The sequence below is a fragment of the Haematobia irritans genome, chromosome 3, assembly GCF_050003625.1.
Source record: "Haematobia irritans isolate KBUSLIRL chromosome 3, ASM5000362v1, whole genome shotgun sequence".
In the NCBI taxonomy this organism is placed as follows: domain Eukaryota; kingdom Metazoa; phylum Arthropoda; class Insecta; order Diptera; family Muscidae; genus Haematobia; species Haematobia irritans.
The window spans coordinates 199,184,806-199,208,293 of NC_134399.1; the positions used below are offsets into that span (position 1 = coordinate 199,184,806).

General features: G+C 32.9%; 1 protein-coding gene across 3 annotated transcripts in view; it reads right to left on the reverse strand.

Moving 5' to 3' along the window:
- The window catches only part of AMPdeam (AMP deaminase), a 105,195-nt gene that overhangs the window by 67,620 nt on the left and 14,087 nt on the right, over positions 1 to 23,488 (reverse strand). For 2 of the 3 annotated variants that reach the window (XM_075302133.1, XM_075302132.1), the window contains exons 1-2: positions 15,001 to 15,182; positions 276 to 729 (exon numbers count right to left, since the gene is read on the reverse strand). The exons of the other annotated variant lie outside the window; for it this stretch is intronic. In XM_075302133.1, the coding sequence (XP_075158248.1) occupies positions 276 to 510 (235 nt within the window). In that variant the 5' untranslated portion in view covers positions 511 to 729; positions 15,001 to 15,182. Of the gene's footprint in view, positions 1 to 275; positions 730 to 15,000; positions 15,183 to 23,488 lie in introns of those variants that run through there. 3 annotated transcript variants of the gene reach the window in all.

The following is a 23,488-nucleotide window of genomic DNA, read 5'->3' on the forward strand; positions in this document are numbered from 1 at the left end:
GACAAGAACCTGGAAAATACTGGCAACACTGCGTGAAATAATTAAGTTATGCTCTTGAAACATGTTAGAGATGATTATATTCCTTCTTTCCTTTCTTATTTGTTAAATTTATATTTCAAGTAAAAAAAAATAATTCTTGATTTTTGAAGTGTAATTTATTTTTATTTCCCAATCCAGCTCCTTTTTTTTGAGTTTATTAATTTTCATGTACACATAAATATCATTTTTTTAGGTACATACATACATACTCGTACCAATACCATTTCTATACTAACCTTCATGTTTACAGCCACATTTCGATAGTTTCAAGTCCGAAAAGCATTTGCAAACCGACAAACAGGGGGTGGTATTACCGCTAACGTTGGCACTCTTGCTACCACCAAAGAAACCGCCACTAATATTCAAACGTAATGGTGGCGTTTTTGGCGATAGAGGATTATATGTCTCCATTACTCCGGTATCCATTGAATCAATGGAATCGTTGGCTATTAAAACACCACGCGAACTCATTGCTTAAGGCTATTAAGTCCTCTTTTTCTACTATTTAGTTTTTTTTTTTTCTCGGCAAATTTGTATTTTGTATATGCTTTAATGTATATAGAGAATTTATTTTTCCTTCTTTTTTATTGTTTTTCCTTTTTTGGTTTATTTGTTGTAATTGCTTTTTTGTCTTACTTTGATGTTTAATGTATATGTTGTGTTTTTTGTTTTTTTTTTTTTGGTTTTTAGCTTTTAGAAAATATATCGTTAGTTTTGTGTTTGTGTTGTTGTTTTTATTGTGGTGTTATTAATGACATCGCTACCACCCTCATCCATTATGTATCCTTTTCTCAAAGGCCAATAAGAAGGTCACATAGAATATTCCGTTATTGCCCAGGCTATTATAATGGCGCCAAATTTGCCAAGTTTTCATATATATGTTTGTATATACATTATATATATGAATATATAAGTGTATACTAGGAATCTATTATTATTGCTAATCCTTATACTTAAAAAAGTATATATTGACAATGCCTTGATAATTTCATCTTTAAGAATTCTTTTCATTTCATAGAAAGATACAAAATGCATCACACTCTAATCTGTATATATTTGTAATATATAAATGTTTGACTGACGTCATGGCCAGAGATGGTATAATTCTATGATAGAAAAATGAAATATTTCACAAAACAAAAGTAACATAATAATTTGTACAGAAATTTGTACATTTTTTTTTAAATTTTATTGAGTCTAATATCGTGTAAAGCATGTACATGGATTCAGTCATCAAATACACGAAACTCTACGTAATATGTTCGAAAATAGTGGATTTCTGTTGGTGTGAGAGAGTTTTGCTCTCATGTGTACACAAAAAAATAAAACGTTTGGAAAACGGATGTAACAAAACTTTTTTCGTTTGTTACAGTTTTTTATACACACCACCATAGAATGGTGACGGGGGTATAATAAGTTTGTCATTCCGTTTGTAACACATCGAAATATCGATTTCCGACTATATAAAGTATATATATTCTTGATCAGGAAGAAATTGTAAGACGATATAACGATGTCCGTCTGTCTGTCTGTCTGGCTGTCTGTCTGTTGTAATCACGCTACAGTCTTCAATAATGAAGCAATCGTGCTGAAATTTTGCACAAACTCGTCTTTCGTCTGCAGGCAGGTCAAATTCGAAGATGGGCTATATCGGTCCAGGTTTTGATATAGTCCCCATATAAACCGACCTCCCGATTTGGGGTCTTGGGCTTATAGAAATCGTAGTTTTTATCCAATTTGCCTGAAATTTGAAATCTAGAGGTATTTTATGACCGTAAAGAGGTGTGCCCAAAATGGTGAGTATCGGTCAATGTTTTGGTATAGCCCCCATATAGACCGATCTCCCGATTTTACTTCTTGGGCTTATAGAAACCGAAGTTTTTATTCAATTTACCTGAAATTGGAAATCTAGAGGTATTGTAGGACCACAAATACGTGTGCCAAAAATTGTGAGTATCGGTCCATATTTTGGTATAGCCCCTATATAGAACGATCTCCCGATTTTACTTCTTGGGCTTCTAGAATCCGAAGTGTTTATCCTATTTGCCTGAAATTGGAAATCTAGAGGTATTTTCGGGTCATAAAGAGGTGTGCCGAAAACGGTGAGTATAGGTTCATATTTTAGTATAGCCCTCCTTAACTCCTTGGGTTTCTAGAAACCGTAGTTTTTATCCAATTTGCCTGAAATTTGAAATCTAGAGGTATTTTATGACCGTAAAGAGGTGTGCCAAAAATGGTGAGTATCGGTCAATGTTTTGGTATAGCCCCCATATAGACCGATCTCCCGATTTTACTTCTTGGGCTTATAGAAACCGTAGTTTTTATCCAATTTGTCTGAAATTGGAAATCTAGAGGTATTTTAGGACCATAAAGAGGTGAGGACCATAAATGGTGAGTATCGGTCCATATTTTGGTATAGCCCCCATATGGACCGATTTCCCGATTTTACTTCTTGGGCTTCTAGAATCCGAAGTTTTTATCCTATTTGCCTGAAATTCGAAATCTAGAGGTATTTTCGGGTCATAAACAGGTGTGCCGAAAACGGTGAGTATAGGTTCATATTTTAGTATAGCCCCCATAAGAACGATCTCCCGATTTAACTCCTTGGGTTTCTAGAAACCGTAGTTTTTATCTGATTTGCCTGAAATTGTAAATATTCTGGTATTTTAGGCTCACAAAAACGTGTATCGGATTAAGTTTTTATCGGTCCAGTTGGTAATGCCTCCATATAGACCCACTTCACTTCTTGAGGGTGTAGAAGGCGCACTGATCATGAAAATTGCTTGATTTAAGATTTCAAATCAAGACGTTATTTTATAATTTTCTTGCACACTTACAAGAGATGTTAATGATTCCTCTAAAACTCCAACAAAAATGGTTCTTATAAATCCAGAATCTGATATAGTCCTCATAGGTGAAATCTTTAAATTTATCTTCGGGAAGTGTCCTCAAGTCCTCAAGCCCTCCTGAAATTTCAAAGGAAACCCTAATATTTGGTTCATGATGGTGGGTATTTAAGATTCGGCCCGGCCGAACTTACTGTTGTATATACTTGTTTTGTATATGTCCAAAAAGCTCACATTTTTACCAACAAAAAAATGTTTATTAAAAACATTTTATATTTGCCGTAAATAAAACCATTTGTATTATAAACATCCAAACGATTTCCTATAACATTTCATAAATGTTATGCATGCAGTCTTAGCCATCCAAATCCAGTATTCCAATCCAGTATTTTTAAGAAATATGACATATAATTTTGAACACCACCATTGAGAAAAGTTTCAATAAAAAAATTGTTTCACAAACATTTCATTTTAAAAGCATCCTGGGATCCTCTGTGAATTTTTTTCAATTCCGATTAAACTCTTTTGATTTTCGAAAATACTCCATTTTGCGATCAACAAAAATGTAAAAAATCAGAAAAAATACAATTAAAAATTTCACGCGCGTGGGAATTTGAATCTGTGCTTGCTGACTATTTCACTTCCATGGAAGTTCTCTTGAGAAAAGAATTTGTAGTTTTTTGATGAGTTTAAATAGAAAAATATATTAATGCAAAAATATATGCCGAGATGCCAAAATAAAAGTGATATATAACATAAAAAAATAATCTTTTAGAAATATATTTGATAAAATGTTGTTCAAATTGTAAAAATTAAATAATTAAAATAGAAATGTGTCATAACAAAATATTTATAAAAATCGGTGAAAAATATTTACAAAAATTTGTGAAAAAAACCTTCATAGGCACAACTTCTAAAGCAATATAAACTACTTTTTTGGAAGCTCTTTTTTTTTGCTGGGAATTTGCACCTTAAGAAAAAGCGTTTCCAATAAATCAATGATTTCTTTTGCAAAATTGGCTTAGAAGCAATGGATTTTACATGGCCTTGTCATAGGACGTTAGTCATATTTTTAATCATCCATTGCATTGACTTCGCATTAACTCATCAGAAGCGATGCTATTTCGGATTTCATTAAAAAAAAATACGAACAACTTTAAAAATATATTTTTCGACTTTTATCTCCATTTAAAGACTTTTTATACCCTAAACCACATAGTGGTCAGGGAATAATAACTTTGATCTGCCAAAGTTAGGTGGCAGCCTGATGTATCAGGCTCACTTAGACTATTCAGTCCATTGTGATACATCATTGGTGAACTTCTCTCTTATGACTGAATGCTGCCCGATTCCATGTTAAGCTCAATGACAAGGGACCTCCTTTTTATAGGCGAGTCCGAACGGCGTTCCACATTGCAGTGAAACCACTTAAGCTTTGAAACCCTCAGAAATGTCACCAGCATTAACATACTGAGGTGAGATAATCCACCGCTGAAAAACTTTTTGGTGTTCGGTCGAAGCAGGAATCGAACCCACGACCTTGTGTATGCAAGGCGGGCATGCTAACCATTGCAACACGGTGGCTCCCAAAAAATGTGCCTACAAGAAATATTGATTTTAGACCCCTGCTTCGGTCGAAGCAGGAATCGAACCCACGACCTTGTGTATGCAAGGCGGGCATGCTAACCATTGCACCACGGTGGCTCCCAAAAAATGTGCCTACAAGAAATATTGATTTTAGACCCCATAAAATATATACCGATCGACTCAGAATCACCTCCTGAGTCGATCTAGCGCTTGCTGTCCATCCGTCCATGTATTTGTTGCCCGCAGGATATCTGTCGCAATTATTGAAATTTGGTATGTGGCGTTTTTTTTTGCTATGAGGACGAACGCTATTTAATTTGGAAAAAATTGGATCAAATTTAGATATAGCTCCCATATATATGTATCGCCCGATTTCGATAAATGGGGTCAGATTGCGTTCATTTACTAACCAATCCTCGTCAAATTTACTACAAAGTAATCCAATTGACCACCCTTTAAGTATGCCAAATTTCATAGAAATCGGTTCAGATTTAGATATAGCTCCCATATATATGTATTGCCCGCATTTTCCCAAATTTCGCCATAAGTCCCTTATTTATCAACCTATCTTACTCTAAGTTGGCCAAATCTTATTTTTGATAGTACTTAGGTTAGGTTAGGTTATGTGGCAGCCCGATGTATCAGGCTCACTTAGACTATTCAGTCCATTGTGATACCACAGTGGTGAACTTCTCTCTTATCACTGAGTGCTGCCCGATTCCATGTTAAGCTCAATGACAAGGCACCTCCTTTTTATAGCCGAGTCCGAACGGCGTTCCACATTCCAGTGAAACCACTTAGAGAAGCTTTGAAACCCTCAGAAATGTCACCAGCATTACTGAGGTGGGATAATCCACCGCTGAAAAACTTTTTGGTGTTCGGTCGTAGCAGGAATCGAACCCACGACCTTGTGTATGCAAGGCGGGCATGCTAACCATTGCACCACGGTGGCTCCCGTGATAGTACTTACTATATGTGCAAAAATTGACCGAAATCGGTCCAGATTTAGCTATAGCTCCCATATATATGTATCGCTCGATTTTCCAAAATTTGGTCTTAATAGCCTTATTTATTAACCGATCTTACTCAAATTTGACACACAGTAACCTTTTGAGATATCTACCAAACCAGCAAAATATCATCGAAATCGGTTCAGATTTATATATAGCTCTCATATATATGCAGCGCCCAATTTTGAAAAATTTGTCCCCAATAACTTTATTTTTGACCATAGTAACCTCATATATTAACCGATCTTACTCCTCAAATTCAGCACAAGGTATTATGCTGTAATATCAACCAAACCTGCAAAATATCATTCGAATCGGTTCAGATTTAGATATAGCTCCCATATATATGTAACACCCAATTTTGGAAAATGTGTCCCTAATAAAGTTATTTTTACCTTGGCCTCATTTATTAACCGATCTTACTCAAATTTAACACACAGTAAAACTCTGTGGTATCAACCAAACCTGGAATATCATCCAAATCGTTTTAGATTTATATATAGCTCCCATATATAAACATCGCTCGATTTTCTCAAATTTGGCCATAATACTCTTATTTATTAACCATTGCTACTCAAGTTTCAAGTTCTTATGTATTATCGGATCGTATTTAGACTTGCACGTAACTCTTTTATAATAATATTGCCCGATTTTCCCGAATTTTGATTTATTACACACACTAATTGAGCGATTTCTTCTTTTTTAATAATGGACTCAATATTAGTTATACTCTGCCAAGAAGTGGATACGTACATTTTTATTTGACCAGAAAATTTTGATTTGTGGCGAAATCTTCGTAAACAAAGACTTTTTTATATCACATCTTAAAAACTTTTTGTGGAGTGAAAATAAATTCCATCTCTATAAGGGCATTTCTGGATAACGTCTTGATTTGAAATCTTAAATCTGTAGAAGTAAAATCTGGAAATTTTACATTGAGTTTCAACCAATTTTCATGATCAGTGTGCCTTCTTCACCCTCATGAAGTGAATTCGGTCTATATGGAGGCATTACCAAATGGACCGATAAAAACTTAATCCGATACACGTTTTTGTGAGCCTAAAATGGCAGAATATTTACAATTTCAGGCAAATCAGATAAAAACTACGGTTTCTAGAAACCCAAGGAGTTAAATCGGGAGATCATTTTTATGGGGGCTATACTAAAATATGGACCGATACTCACCGTTTTCGGCACACCTCTTTATGACCTGAAAATACCTCTAGATTTCCAATTTCAGGCAAATAGGATAAAAACTTCGGATTCTAGAAGCCCAAGAAGTAAAATCGGGAAATCGGTCTATATGAGGGCTATACCAAAATATGGACCGATACTCACCATTTTCGGCACACCTCTTTATGGTCCTAAAATACCTCTAGATTTCCAATTTCAGACAAATTGGATAAAAACTACGGTTTCTATAAGCCCAAGACCCCAAATCGGGAGGTCGTTTTATATGCGGACCATACCAAAACATTGACCGATACTCATAATTTTTGGCACACGTATTTGTGGTCCTACAATACCTCTAGATTTCAAAGTTCAGGTAAATTGAATAAAAACTGCGATTTCTATAAGCCCAAGAAGTAAAATCGGGAGATCGGTCTATATGGGGTCTATACCAAAACATGGACCGATACTCACCATTTTTGGCACACCTCATAAAATACCTCTAGATTTCTAATTTCAGGCAAATTGGATAAAAACTACGATTTCTATAAGCCCAAGACCCCAAATCGGGAGGTCGGTTTATATGGGGACTATATCAAAACCTGGACCTGCCTGCAGACAAAAGACGAGTTTGTGCAAAATTTCAGCACGATTGCTTCATTATTGAAGACTGTAGCGTGATTACAACAGACAGACGGACATCGTTATATCGTCTTAGAATTTCTCCCTGATCAAGAATATATATACTTTATATAGTCGGAAATCGATATTTCGATGTGTTACAAACGGAATGACAAACTTATTATACCCCCGTCACCATTCTATGGTGGTGGGTATAAAAACAGAACCAGTCATAGGTATTTACTAAATATGTTTTATTACGAAAATATATTAAAAACCTAACCTGACTTAAATGCCATTGATCATTGGACTAAATATAGAATCGGGCAGCAGTAAGTGATAAGAGAAAAGATCACCACTGTGGTATTACAATGAATAGTTTAAGCGAGCCTAAAATATCGAGCTGTCACTATTCCTAACCTAATACCAACAGTATGCATTCCGAATAGGTGGCAATATTGGTTTGCCAGTAATGCAAACTTTTGGGAAATTTTCCAAATACTTTACATATATTAATGGGAGCCACAGTGGTGCAATGGTTAGCATGCCCGCCTTGCATACACAAGGTCGTGGGTTCGATTCCTGCTTCGACCGAACACCAAAAAGTTTTTCAGCGGAGGATTATCCCACCTCAGTAATGCTGGTGACATTTCTGAGGGTTTCAAAGATTCTCTAAGTGGTTTCACTGCAATGTGGAACGCCGTTCGGACTCGGCTATAAAAAGGAAGTCCGTTGTCATTGAGCTTAACATGGAATCGGGCAGCACTCAGTGATAAGAGAGAAGTTCACCAATGTGGTATCACAATGGACTGAATAGTCTAAGTGAGCCTAATACATCGGACTACCACCTAACCTAACCTAACCTACATGTCTTAATTCCACATTTTTGGATGTCTCCAAATAAAATAAGATTGCGCAAAATTTTGGATTTCCCACTTGTGAATTGAAACAAGTATATACAGCAGTAAGTTCGGCCGGGCCGAATCTTAAATACCCACCACCATGAACCAAATATTAGGGTTTCCTTTGAAATTTCAGGAGGGCTTGAGGACTTGAGGACACTTCCCGAAGATAAATTTAAAGATTTCATCCATGAGGACTATATCAGATTCTGGATTTATAAGAACCATTTTTGTTTGAGTTTTAGAGGAATCATTAACATCTCTTGTAAGTGTGCAAGAAAATTATAAAATAACGTCTTGATTTGAAATCTTAAATCTGTAGAAGTAAAATCTGGAAATTTTACATTGAGTTTCAAGCAATTTTCATCATCAGTGCGCCTTCTACACCCTCAAGAAGTGAAGTCGGTCTATATGGTGGCATTACCAAATGGACCTATAAAAACCTAATCCGATACACGTTTTTGTGAGCCTAAAATACCAGAATATTTACAATTTCAGCAAATCAGATAAAAACTACGGTTTCTAGAAACCCAAGGAGTTAAATCGGGAGATCGTTCTTATGGGGGCTATACTAAAATATTGACCGATACTCACCGTTTTCGGCACACCTCTTTATGAGCCGAAAATACCTCTAGATTTCCAATTTCAGGCAAATAGGATAAAAACATCGGATTCTAGAAGCCCAAGAAGTAAAATCGGGAAATCGGTCTATATGGGGGCTATACCAAAATATGGACCGATCCTCACCATTTTCGGCACACTTCTTTATGGTCCTAAAATACCTCTAGATTTCCAATTTCAGACAAATTGGATAAAAAATAAGGTTTCTAGAAGCCCAAGACCCCAAATCGGGAGGTCGTTTTATATGGGGAACATACCAAAACATGGACCGATACTCACAATTTTTGTCACACGTATTTGTGGTCCTACAATACCTCTAGCTTTCCAATTTCCGGTAAATTGAATAAAAACTGCGATTTCTATAAGCCAAAGAAGTAAAATCGGGAGATCTGTTTATATGGGGGCTATACCAAAATATGGACCGATGCTCACAATTTTTGGCACACGTATTTGTGGTCCTACAATATCTCTAGATTTCCAATTTCAGGTAAATTGAATAAAAACTGCGGTTTCTATAAGCCCAAGAAGTAAAATCGGGAGATCGGTTTATATGGGGGCTATACCAAAATATGGACCGATACTCACAATTTTTGGCACACGTATTTGTGGTCCTACAATACCTCTAGATTTCCAATTTCAGGTAAATTGAATAAAAACTGCGGTTTCTATAAGCCCAAGAAGTAAAATCGGGAGATCGGTCTATATGGGGGCTATGCCAAAACGTGGACCGATACTCACCATTTTTGGCACACCTCTTTACGGTCACAAAATACCTCCAGATTTCAAATTTCAGGCAAATTGGATAAAAACTACGGTTTCTATAAGCCCAAGACCCCAAATCGGGAGGTCGGTTTATATGGGCACTATATCAAAACCTGGACCGATACAGCCCATCTTCGAACTTGACCTGCCTGCAGACAAAAGACGAGTTTGTGCAAAATTTCAGCACGATTGCTTCATTATTGAAGACTGTAGCGTGATTACAACAGACAGACAGACAGACAGACAGACAGACAGACAGACAGACAGACGGACAGACGGACATCGTTATATCGTCTTAGAATTTCTCCCTGATCAAGAATATATGTACTTTATATAGTCGGAAATCGATATTTCGATGCGTTACAAACGGAATGACAAACTTATTATACCCCCGTCACCATTCTATGGTGGTGGGTATAAAAAGTAGTACAGTTTTGGACCATCTCCAATGAATTTTGTGATAGAATCCTTCCATTATTTTGGCATTCTTCCCATTGCTTGGGAATTTAACTCTTGGATCGAAAAATAAAGAAATAAACCTTCATATATATTTAATTATAATTTAATTGCTTCTTAACTAAGTGTTACAATTTAGTTTTTATTTATGTAGAAAAATATTTCTTCTCATTTATAATGTATAAAAAATATTTAAAATTCTTCAATTTATTGGTGCGGTTACACACAGAGAAAATTTCATTAAAATTGAGCCAGTGAAAATTTTTAATTGAAAATATTCGTTAATAGTAAGAAACGTTACAGTGATTAATAGAAAATTCATTATAATAAAGAAAATTTCGTTGTTAATACAACGAATTTCGAATTTCATTAATATAACGAAACTTTTTCTATTAGTGTAGGTTAATAATTTTTCTTTTATTATTTCCTTTTTTACTTATTTATTTTATTAATTGAAATGGTAAAATAGTGAATTTGTTAATGTAAAGAACATCGTAGAAAGGGTGAAGCCTCTGTCAAAGAACTTAAAAATATAATATTTTTGCAAAACTTTCAAACAGTTTTTTTTTTGATACAATTGAAATTCTCACACATATTAAAAATGAATCATCAAAATTGCCATGAAACAAATTGAAAATAAATGTGCTCAATTTCAAAAATTATTCGATGACAAAATAAATATCGTGAAAGACGTAATTACGTTGGTAATTAGAAAGAAGAAAAACGAAAAACAGTACGGGCAAAGATTTATGCTACTTTTTAAAAGATCTATTTTTAAATTTGCTGCAAAATACTGTGACGGCGAGGCAACAGATGCACTCTTTTGTATCTACAAGAAAGAACAATTTCAATGGGTACTTGCATACAGACACACATACCGACATACCGAAATGCAAAACTTTTTTCCAAGTGGGCGCCAAAGTTGTGGGTGTACATATAGCATTGTTTTAAATGCAAAATACAAAATAATTGGGGACACTTGGGTGTATTTATTACCATTAATATGCAATTTATAAACTGTTTTAATTGTCATATGAAATTAAGTGAATATAAGAATAAAATGGTATTTTGATTATTACAATGAAGAAATTGTGTATACTGAAGATAGCCGAAAATATTTTAGAATAAATTATAAGATTTTGATAAACCAATTATTTTGATTTTAATGCTGAAAACAGTTGCGAAATGTACACAGAAAAAAATTCACGAACATTTTTCCAATTAAAAACTTAATTGAGTTTTAAAAAATATTAAAAAAAAAGTTAATTGAATCAACAAATTTTTTAATTGAAATAAAAATCAATCACACAAAATAAATAGTATCAATAAATTTTTCAATTGACTGTCAATTAATTTTTTAACTGACTGTCAATTAATTTTTCAATTGACAGTCAATTAATTTTTTAATTGACTGTCAATTAATTTTTTAATTCATACTATAATTTCTGTGATTGAAGACATTTCAGTTAAAAAAATAATTGGATCATTTAATATCGTGTTTGAATCAGAAGAAATTTTTTTTTTTGTGTATACTTCGTATTTTATTTGGTTTTAAGATGATATGCGAGATGTGACACGATGGCTGTAAAGCTAAAGTTCATTCTTTAAAAATATAAAAATCCAAATTGATATTTTAAAATATTTAAAATATTAAGGAAAAATTAACTAATTCGTACGAAAATTGTACTATGTTAAATTGTATTCCCCATTTTGAGATTTCCACAAAGCATTCTTAAAACCAGGAAAACTTAGTGCCCTGTTGTACTTTTTAACTGCACTTCACGATATTACATCCTCTCATAGAAGAAAAACTGAACTAAAAGTAAAGAAGAAAATCATTGGCGCCAAATCATGACCATTTTAGCAGTAGTTCATACTGTCTTTTTTTAGAATCGTACGAAAATTTCCTTTTGCTTTAGTTTTTTTTGCTGGGCAGCAATAAAAGCCCAGCAAAAAAAGCGTCACCAAAAAAGTAGTGAAAATGTGCTTTTTGGATCTGGAAGTGGTGCAAAATTGGCGCAGAAGCGATGTATTTAACATGGGCTTGTCATAGGACGGATGTCCACAATTTCAACCGCCGTTGCACAGAATTTGCATCACTTCTTACGGTATGGTCCGAATTCAATGTTTTGGATGTGAATTATAAAATTTTGTGATATTTTGCCAATTAAATAATTTTTATAATTTTTTTATGATTTTTAATGCATTCTAACGCTTGTCTAAAACGTTTGATCTTAATTATTTTTGAAAATTCGCAATTTTTCTAGAATGGATTTAGAATTTTTTTCGAGAAAATTTAAATAATTTGTACCATTTTATAACTTCCTACTCTCTTTTTAACCTATTTGAAACAAAATAATTTACAGTTTCTTATTAAAAATAGGAAAACAGTGAGTTTTAAAAAATTTAATCAAAAGAACTTCCTGTGTAGTTAAAATAAAGAACATCTTTGGGAGGGCATTTTTGGAAGTGCTTGAAAGTTGTGCCTTTAGAAGAACTTCTATTTTGCTGGATGGGTTCGTGTTCAATGACGTTTGTGGCGTTCATTTTTGTACATAGCATTTATATACCCAGCAAAAAAAATGTAAGTGCTTCTAAAGGTACAACTTTAAAAGCACTTCCAAAAATGTTCTCCCAAAGATGTTCTTTATTTTAACTACTCAGGAAGCTCTTTTAATTCAATTTTTTGTAACTCGCTTTTTTCATATTTTTTAAAGGAAATTTTAACTTTTTCTGTTTCAAATAGGTTAAAAACAGAATAAAGATTAATAAAATGGTACAAATTATTAAAAATTTTTCGAAGAAAAAATGCAAAGTCCATTGTTAAAAAATTGCCAATTTTTGAAAATATTTGATGTCAAACGTTTCAGAGAAGCGTTACAACACACAAAAAAAAAAAATTCTGATTCAATCACGAAATTAATTGATTCAATTAATTTTTTAATTGAAATGTCTTCAATCACAGAAATGATAGTATCAATTAATAAATTAAGTGACGGTCAATTAAAAATTAATTGATCCAATTAAAAAATTAATTGATACTATTATTTTTTGTGATTGATTTTTGTTTCAATAAAAAAAATTGTTGAATCAATTAAATTTTTAATTGAATATTTTTTAAAACTCAATTAAAATTTTAATTGGAAACATTTTCGTGAAATTTTTTTCTGTGAATGCTTAAAAAATCATAAAAATTTATACAAATTATTAATTTAAATTAATTAATTTACATCCAAAACACTGAATTCGGATCACACCTTAAGAAGTGCTGCAAATTCAGCGCAACGGCACCATTTCAAGGTGGACATCCGTTCTATGACAAGCCCGTGTTAAATTCATCGCTTCTGCGCCAATTTTCCTCCACTTCCGGATCCAAAAAGAAAATTTTCACTACTTTTTTGGCGACGCTTTTTTTGCTGGGTAGCTTCATAAAATGTAAAATATCAATGAAATTAATTTAAGTTTAACGCCACAAACGACTCTGTTATGGTGCCAAAGGTTCAACCCCCGGTCGGAGCGAAAAAGTTTTTCATATTGTAAAAAGTAGAATATAAAAGTGTAATAAATAATACTGATAAAAATAAAAAGTGAAATTGGTGAAACAATTAGTTTTTTTATTTTCTTTTTTAATTTCCTCATTCAAATGAAGACAACTTCCAAAGCAATACAAAGGTACCGAAAACGAAGTACTTCCGTACTATAAAATTCAATGAAGATGATCCAAGTTTGCACTTATCACAAGTTGGGGATCCAAACTACTTTATTTGAAGCTATTTTTTTGCTGGACACTTTTCTGTCTTCACACATTTCAAAAATTTTGATACAATTTCCGACCATTTATCTATGCCACAAAAAGCTATTCCACACTTTAAAATATAAGATTAAAATATCGATCTTGTCTTTGATTGAAACTGATTTGAAATGTACTTTTTTCAGTACCAAATATTAAAAAAATAGTTAATGGACAGAAAAGTTGCAAAACTTCCCACTAATTGATAAACTCTCTGGTATTAATATTCATTACAATTGTTATTCCTAATTGTTTTTAATCATTTTTAATCATTTTATTTATCTTGTATAATTTTGTATTTTTTAAATTAACATAATATTGAAATGTTTATGATAGTTGCAAATGTTTTGTCCGATACTGTATATAAGACTATTTCCACTAATACGTAGCAAGCCGGCTGTCATCTAATCTCTGACAACTAATGTCAAACTAAAACTTTCCATCTCTGATATAAACTACCAAGCAAACAAACAAATAGCTAAGAGCAATGATTCATAGTCATGTCATGTCGTCTTTTTACTCTTTTGCAGTCATACTCTTTTTATCTATTGCTCTCTGCATATTCGAGGTGCCGTTTAGAATGCAACGCATTTAAATATTAACCACCGTACTATATAGAATAATAAATTATTTATACTAATGAGTATAAATTGAATACATCTTGGCAAATTTAACAAGAAAAACAAAAGCGAGATGAATAATTTGTCCTGAGAATTATTTACTCAAATATATGATAATTCCAAGAATACACAGGTTTGTTTGTTTGGATATGGTGATGGTGGAGAGAGGGTGGTTGTTGTAGAAAATAAGATTCGGGGAGGGCGAAATCATTAATAATGTCAACAATAGCAAAATAATACGGTAAATACAAATTTGCTGCTGTTTCTGTTATTGTTGCATATATGACTTTTTCCTAAATAATTAATTCATCAAGATTTACGAAAATCATTTTTGTCTGTACAGCATGAATTGCTTAGCAATTGCATAATAATGCACAATACAATTTCTTTCGTTTTTTTTTTCTTTCAATGCATTCCGCAAGGAATTTACACACACTGCCTCTTTTTAAAAATTTTTGCCGTACGTAATTTCTATGCTGTTATTTATGGTGTTTTCTGTTTTTTTTCTAGGCACACACGCACGCCGACAATGTAATGCGAAAATGTAAAAATTTTCTCATTTTATTTTTTGTTCACCTTTTTTGTTTTGCAATGGAGCTTTATTTTCTTGGGGGTTTTTCTTTTTATTCACTTGACACAATCTTTTTTATCGGATTCACAAAGTAATACTGTTCACTGGGCTGATTGACTGACTGTGCATTGTGTGCTGACAGTACAAATACAATGATGGGGGGTCGGTCTCTTTGGCTCGTGGGTCTCTGAGTTTGTTGAGTAGAGAATGAAATGTGAACAACACGTACAACACAACAGAGAAGAACACCCATGAAATGTTGGCGGTCGGTCGTTTGTTTTTCGGCTTTTTGCTCCAATAAAAACAAATGAGAAAAAAGCAAATTATCGGTATGGTGGTTGTAGTCGTCATGCTTTCACACACTCATATGGGTTAATATGTTTGTTTTGATAGTTTGACTACAACGTATTTTATGTAGTCGTAGGTTATTTGATCTAAGTCCATAGAATGGAGAAAAACTCTGGAGAATCTCAACAATGGAGTTTTTATATGTTACATTGAAAAATTAAGGGCACATTCCTAATCGAGATGGAAGTTTAAGACGATCTGATGTTGTTTGTTTGTTGTAATTGTGCTATATCCTTTCATAATCGTGATTAATTCGTTATACAAAAGTCTAAAGTCAACTAAAATCACTGTCCTTCAGTTTTTTTGGGTGCCAATTGACCCGTTTTTCCAAGCAGTTGGAATTTTATACTGATCATGGGACTGATATATATATTTATCCCCGATCTGGTCATAATTGGTGTGTTTATCAACCGATGTTCTTCAATATCAGTACATCCGAATATTTTATGAGTCTCGAAAAACTTGCAAAATATCAGCTAAATCGGTTCAGATTTAGATATAGCTCCCATATATATCTTTCGTCCGATTTATACTCATATGACCACAGAGTCCAATTGTTAACTCCGATTTAGTTGAAATTTTGCACAGGGAGTAGAATTAGCATTTTAGCTATGCGTGCCAAATTTTATTGAAATCAGTTCAGATTTAGATATAGCTCTCATATATAGTTTTCGCCCGATTTACACTCATATGACCACAGAGGCCAATTTTTTGCTCCGATTTAGTTGAAATTTTGCACAGGGAGTAGAATTAGCATTATAGCTATGCGTGCCAAATTTGGTTGAAATCGGTTCAGATTTAGATATATCTCCCATATATAGCTTTCGCCCGATTTACACTCATATGAAAACAGAGACCAAGTTTTTGCTCCGATTTAGTTGAAATTTTGCACAGGGAGTAAAATTAGCATTGTCGCTATGCGTGCCAAATTTGGTTGAAATCGGTTCAGATTTAGATATAGCTCCAATATATAGTTTTCGCCCGATTTAGACCCATATGACCACAGAGGCCAATTTTTAACTCCGATTTAGTTGAAATTTTTCACATAGAGTAGAATTAGCATTGTTGCTATGCGTGCCAAATTTGGTTGAAATCGGTTCAGATTTAGATATGGCTCCCATATATATGTTTTTCTGATTTCGACAAAAATGGTCAAAATACCAACATTTTCCTTGTAAAATCGCCACTGCTTAGTCGAAAAGCTGTAAAAATTACTCTAATTTTCCTAAACTTCTAATACATATATATCGAGCGATAAATCATAAATAAACTTTTGCGAAGTTTCCTTAAAATTGCTTCAGATTTAAATGTTTCCCATATTTATACCCTGCGCCACACTGTGGAACATGGTATTATTTTTTACTAGCATTGTGTTCCACCCTAGTGCATTAGCCGAATTTAAATTTTGAGTCTATAGATTTTGTAGAAGTCTATCAAATTCTGTCCAGATCGAGTGATATTTAAATGTATGTATTTGGGACAAACCTTTATATATAGCACCCAACACATTTGATTTGTGATATGGTATCGAAAATTCAGATCTACAAAGTGGTGCAGGGTATAATATAGTCGGCCCCGCCCGACTTTAGACTTTCCTTACTGGTTTTTCCCTACATTTGTTCATTTCCTACCAATATCACAAACATTTGACATTCACGTTTGACGCAGGGTTTTCAATGGCGTTTGTGGCTAAGTGTTCTAAGACGTTCTGTTATGGTTCAACCCCTCGTCGAAGCTTAAAAGTTTTTGAAATTGTAAACATAGATAATAAGAAAATTAAAAAATATTGATAAAAATAAAAAGTAAAATTGGTGAAATATTTTTTTTATTTAAATTTGTTCATTGAAATGAATTTCTAAGGCAAATCTTCTAAAGCAAGGCAACTATTGGCTAGTTGGGAAGAACTGTCTCTATTAATTGGCGAGCTGAAAGCAACAGGTCAATGAATGGGGTGTAAATTTATCCCTCCTACACTGGTAGAAAAAGTTTCGTTATATTAACGAAATGTGTCATTAAAAGTGAGCCAATGAAACAAATTCGTTAATACAACGAAAAGTTTCGTTATTATTACGAATTTTATGTTATCTAACGTAACGTTTCGTACTATTAACGAATATTTTCATTGTATTAATGAAAATGTTTCATTATATCAATGTAAAATTTTCGTTGGCTAAATTTTAATGAAATTTGCTTTGTGTGTTACAACCTCATGTGAATTTCCCCGGTTGTTTCGCCAATAAAAGGAATAGCCCTCACCTGTTAGGACAAATGATACAACCAGTTTGAGACCGATTCGTCGGACTGAAGGGTGTATTTTGGAAAAAGTACAGATGTCAAGGTCAACTATTTTTAGTTTCTCAAATCCAGTTAATCGGAAAAAGTCGACTAACTACTTAGAGAGGATCACGTTTCCGAAATACAAAATTAGCATTTAGACTATAAAAAGAGAACAAATTTTTCAGAAAAAGGAATGATTTATTTTTCAACATAACATCTTTTTAACTCATGTCGCTGTAATAGTCCAATTGTTTAACCCTTCTGAAAAATACATCTTCTCGACACCTCCTATCTAAATTTCATTAAAATTGAGCCAACGAAAATTTTTCATTGATACAACGAAACATTTTCATTAAGACAATGAAAATGTTCGTTAACAGTACGAAACGTTTCGTTGACTAACAGAAATTTCGTTATAATTACGAAAAATTTCGTTATATCAATGAATTTGTTTCATTGGCTAAATTTTAATGACACATTTCATTAATATAACGAAACTTTTTCTACCAGTGTGTGATCAGCTAAATTTATAACACGGGTTCAAAACAGAAGAATACACTAAGCGAAAATTGTACGTACAAATTCGTTAATACAAAGATTGGATTGAAAAAACGGGCTGCCAATATACTTCACCTAACCTAAACTTACTCTAATAACTTTGTTTATTGATTTCAAATAATAGAAGCTATAAATTGCAGTAATGATGCATTTAAATCTCATTTATCTCTTAATGTAAAGTGTAGCTTATTTCTAAAAAGCATAACATTAGTAGGTTTTGCAATGAGGATCATAAAGCCGAAGTTATGAATGTTTAAAAATTCTACTTTTCTACTTTTGCAATATTCGGCTACTTTTTTAAAATTTTTAAAAAGTCGACTTTAGATTTTATCAGTTATTGAAAAGTGAGCACTTTTGATGAATGTTATAGCACATTTATCTTTCAATTAAAGTTTGACTTTTCCTTCGATAATTTCAAAATTTTTGAGCAACATCAAAAGTCGATTAAATAACTTAATACGATTTTGTAGATTACAAAAATTTAATTCGAATTTTCAACTGATTTTAAAGAGGATAGTTTTTCCACCTTTGTATCCTCAAATAATAGGTCGTATGAAAAGCTTTTCTTTGAACCTTATAAAACATTATTTCATATTTACCCTTGAGGAAGAAAATTTTACGCATTGATGTCTTAGAATTTTTTTATGACTTAAAGTATTCTTTTCATATTCCAAATATGGACTTAACCGTCTAAAAATCTACACATATCTAACGATTAATTGAGACATATGTTTGTAAATGTAGATAATACCCTCATTGACATACATACTGTTCTAACTTGAAAGACGTTCATTAAACTCTCCCTTGTTCGTGACAAACTCATCGAACACTAATACCATAAAAATGAACAGAGTAATAAAGAGATTTGCTCTACTATTGCATGTTATTGTTACTGTTGCCAACAGTGTTACCTGATTTTAACAGACTAAATTCTAACGAGTTATTATTTTTAACTCAAACATGTAGAAAGGAGGATGGGGGTGTTAGCACATGATTTTTTATAGCCTTACGGAAGAAAATTTAAATTAATGTGAGAAAGAGCAAGTTCATACGAAACCGAGTGTATGCTACCCTACACCAATGGCATATTATTCTGCATCTCAATTTTGTTGGGTTTTTATAAGTTCAAAGCAAAAAAATCTCCTCTATACAAAATTATGCATTTCTACTTCTTTAAATTCTTTTCTGCCCGCTGAAATGATAGCATTTTTTGGGCTGCTGGCAACATTTAAGAAATGCGCATTCTGTACAGACAAAATTAGGCAAAGCACTTTTTTCAGAAAGGAAACACCATTAGACTCAGGTGCCATAAGGGGCCTTTTTTGAAGAATGGTACGAAAGGCGTTGTTAAATTGATGCCAACTTATAACTTATATTTATTGAAAAAAGAAATGTTTTATATTTTTATTTTTTAAATTGCTGTTTTATATTTTTAATTGAAATTAAAAAATATTATGCTGAATTATTGAACCGAGTCGAAGCTGCATTGAATCCAGTGTTCATTCGTAATGATAAGGCACCTCACATTTTTAAGTTTCAAAACAAAGCGAAACTTAAAAAGAAAGTCATCTTCGCCAATGTATCACATTTTACACGCCTCGAGAATGCCTATTTTTGGAAGAATTAAAAAAAAAACATCGACAGTCCAAGGTGTGCCAATAAGTACTTAGCCGTGAAAGAAAAAGTGTTGATGTCTGCCTTTACCATCTTTGTAGTTCACTTAATCGTTACAAATAATAGGTGCAAGGATCTCAAATGTGGCATATTAAACACAGGCTTTTGCTCCATAGCTATCGCCAAAAAATAAGGACAATTATTACAAAAAATGTGAAATATTGGCATACAGTATAATATTGGCATAACAGTATAACATATGCGACAAATTCTTATTAGACTATATTTATTTTTTGTTTTTTTTTTTGTTTTTGTAACCAGGATGATGCGCACACGCTAAGTGGTATTTCTTTGTATTCCTTTTTCAGAAAATCTTTGCAGTCACCTTCACATCGAGTATTTTTGGAATTTGGCCAGTAATTTGATTTTTTTGTTGTTTTAGTTCATTCAACTGTATGACACAATTATACCGTTAATGTTTTTCTCATTTTTGGCATTTGCTATTAAGATTTTTATACATATATTGGAATATTTCCTTACATGCTTCATGCATGGTGAAAACAAAAATATATAAAATGGAAGAAATTATTTTCAATTTGATAACAAAATTTATTAAGAAAAATCTATAGTAGGATCGGAACCACTAAATTAGTGGTATTGTGAAACTTGTGTCTTGATCGTCAACTTAGAGTGGAGGAGTTAAGCAATTTTGGTGGTAGTACACTAGTTTACAAAATTACACTAGTTTACAAAATAAAAATGTGTATACCCACCACAATACACTGAAAAAAACGTGCCCGGTTCCAAAGATTTTTTCTTTACTTTAACAATTTTGGTATTGATTCCGAGCCAAAGAAGCGGAGAATACAAGTAAGGATACTTTTAAGACACAATTCTCTTTTAAATTTGGGTTTGGTGTACTTGCTTCTAGGAAGCACATTTAAAATTTTCCGTTTTTTCAGCTTTTTTTTCTTAATATGCTATCAAAGTCCTTTAAAACCGAGTTAAGGACAACTTTATTTTCCAAATTCAGGCTCGACTTCCAGTAGAAATTATGCCATGTTTCAAGTAAAAAATGTCTTTAAAATAAAGTCTTGAAAAACATGTCCTATATTTGAACGATATTTTGCTTTGTAGTCAAGATGCAAAAAGACAACAAATTTAAAGACAATTTCATTAATTTTAAAGAATTTTTCTGAATTATTAAAGTCAAATTTACCTTAGCCCAAAAATTTTTTCTTTCATGTTATCATACCCATTTATAAGTCAAAGCACTTAATTATAAGGACAATATGACTGCATTGGAAAGTTTATTGACTTTTGGACAAGGAAAAACACTTTATATTAGATAAATGCGTCTTATATGCTAAGCAAAATTTACATTCGTATTTTAAAGACATGAAATCGTTGACCTCAGGACAATATTTTTTTCAGTGTACACTGAAAAAAGTATTTGCGTGATATTAAAGATTTCGCAACCTAAATTTTAGGATGCGAAATTTACAAAATATTAAGGACAAATTTCTTTAAAATAATGAAATTTTAATTAAAATAATTCAAATAATTCAAAATTTTTTTTCATAAAATTTAGGACCCAAATTTTGTAAATTTGCGTCCCTCCGTTAACGTCTTTGAACTAAGGCTAATTTTCCTTAAAGTAAAGAAAAACATTTTTTATTTAAAGAAATTGTCCTTAAATTAACTGAAATATTGAAACTTTAGGTTTAAGATAAAAACACTTCAAATATAGGCTAAGACTTATTTTGAAGATTTAGCATATTTGGTTTAAAGCTGTTTTGGAATTAGGAAAACATTTTGTACGTTGATGTATCCGTTATAATTTGGATTTTTAAGGTGTCATTTGTTTGTGCATGAATAGCTTTATGAATATACCGCAAAGAGTGAATGAAAATTCGATAAATAGAATCTCTATCTTAATTTTAATTTTATTGCTCCTAGACTTAAAGCCAGATAGGTCGCTAAAAAATGTCTTTATTTTAATGAAACCGAATCTTTGGCTCGGAATCAATACCAAAATCGTTAAAGGAAGATCAAAATCGTTTAATCCAAGTAAACTTTTTTTGATTGTAGAATGGTGTCGGGGGTATAATAAGTTTGTCATTCCGTTTGTAACACATCGAAATATCGATTTCCGACTATTTAAAGTATATATACTCTTGATCAGGGAGAAATTCTAAGACGATATAAGCATGTCCGTCTGTCTGTCTGTTGTAATCACGCTACAGCCTTCAATAATGGCGCTATCGTCCTGAAATTTGGCACAGATTCGTCTTTTGTTTGCAGGCAAGTTAAATTTCGAAGATGGACTATATCGGTCCAAGTTTTGATATAGTCCCCATATAAACCGACCTCCCGATTTGGGGTCTTGGGATTATAAAAACTGTAGTTTTTATCCAATTTGTCTGAAATTGGAAATCTAGAGGTATTTTAGGACCATCAAAAAGTGTGCCGAAAATGGTGCCTATCGGTCCATCTTTTGGTATAGCGCCCATATGGACCGATTTCCCGATTTTGCTTCTTGGGCGTCTAGAAAGTGTATTTTCTATCCGATTTGCCTGAAATTGGAAATCTAGAGGTATTCTAGGACCATAAAGACGTGTGTCGAAAATGCTGAGTACCGGTCCATGTTTTTATATATAGCCCCCATATAGACCGATCTGCCGATTTTATTTCTTAGGCTTCTAGAATCCGTACTTTTTATCCAATTTGCCTGAAATTGGAAATGTAGAGGTATTCTAGATAAATAAAGAGATGTGCCGAAAATGGTGATTATCGTTCCATGTTTTGATACAGCCCTCATATAGACCGATCTCCCGATTTTACCTCTTGGGCTTCTAGAATCCGTAGTTTTTACCCAATTTGCCTAAAATTGGAAATCTAGAGGTATTCTAGGAAAATAAAGAGATGTGCCGAGAATGGTGATTATCGAACCATGATTTGATATAGCCGATAGACCGATCTCCCGATTTTACTTCTTGGGCTTCTAGAATCCGTAGTATTTATCCAATTTGCCTGAAATTGGAAATCTAGAGGTATTCTAGGACCATAAAAAGGTGTGCCAAATATATTGAGTATCGGAACAGTTTTTGATATAGCCCCCTTATAAACCAGCCCTCCGATGTGGGATAGATTCTAGAACTACAATTAAATGTGCTGAATACTGTGTGTATCCTACCATGTTTTTGTATAGCCCCCATTACACCGAACTCCCGATTTAACTCCTAGGGTTTCTAGAAATTGTAGTTTTTATACGATTTGCCACAAATTGAAAATATACTGGCATTTAGAACCCATAACATAGTGTATATGATTCAAATCAAGGCGTTATTTCATCATTTTCTTGCACACTTACAAGATATGTTTATGATTCCTCTAAAACTCAAACAAAAAATTCAGAATCTGATCTAGTCTTTATAGGTAAAATCTTTACATTTATCTGTGGGAAGGGTACTGGTTGAACTGATCTGCTTGGGAAAATATCTGTCATCAAACCCCCCTGAAATTTTCACTAAACAAATTATATCTCGAGTTAGAAATGTCGGATTATAGTGGGCTTAAATTTATATATTTTTTTAACCCCTTAACCTATCACAGATCCAATTATACACGATTATTCGTCATCTGAATACATTTAAGTATCAACAACGATATAATCGGATATTTCTAAATCGAGAT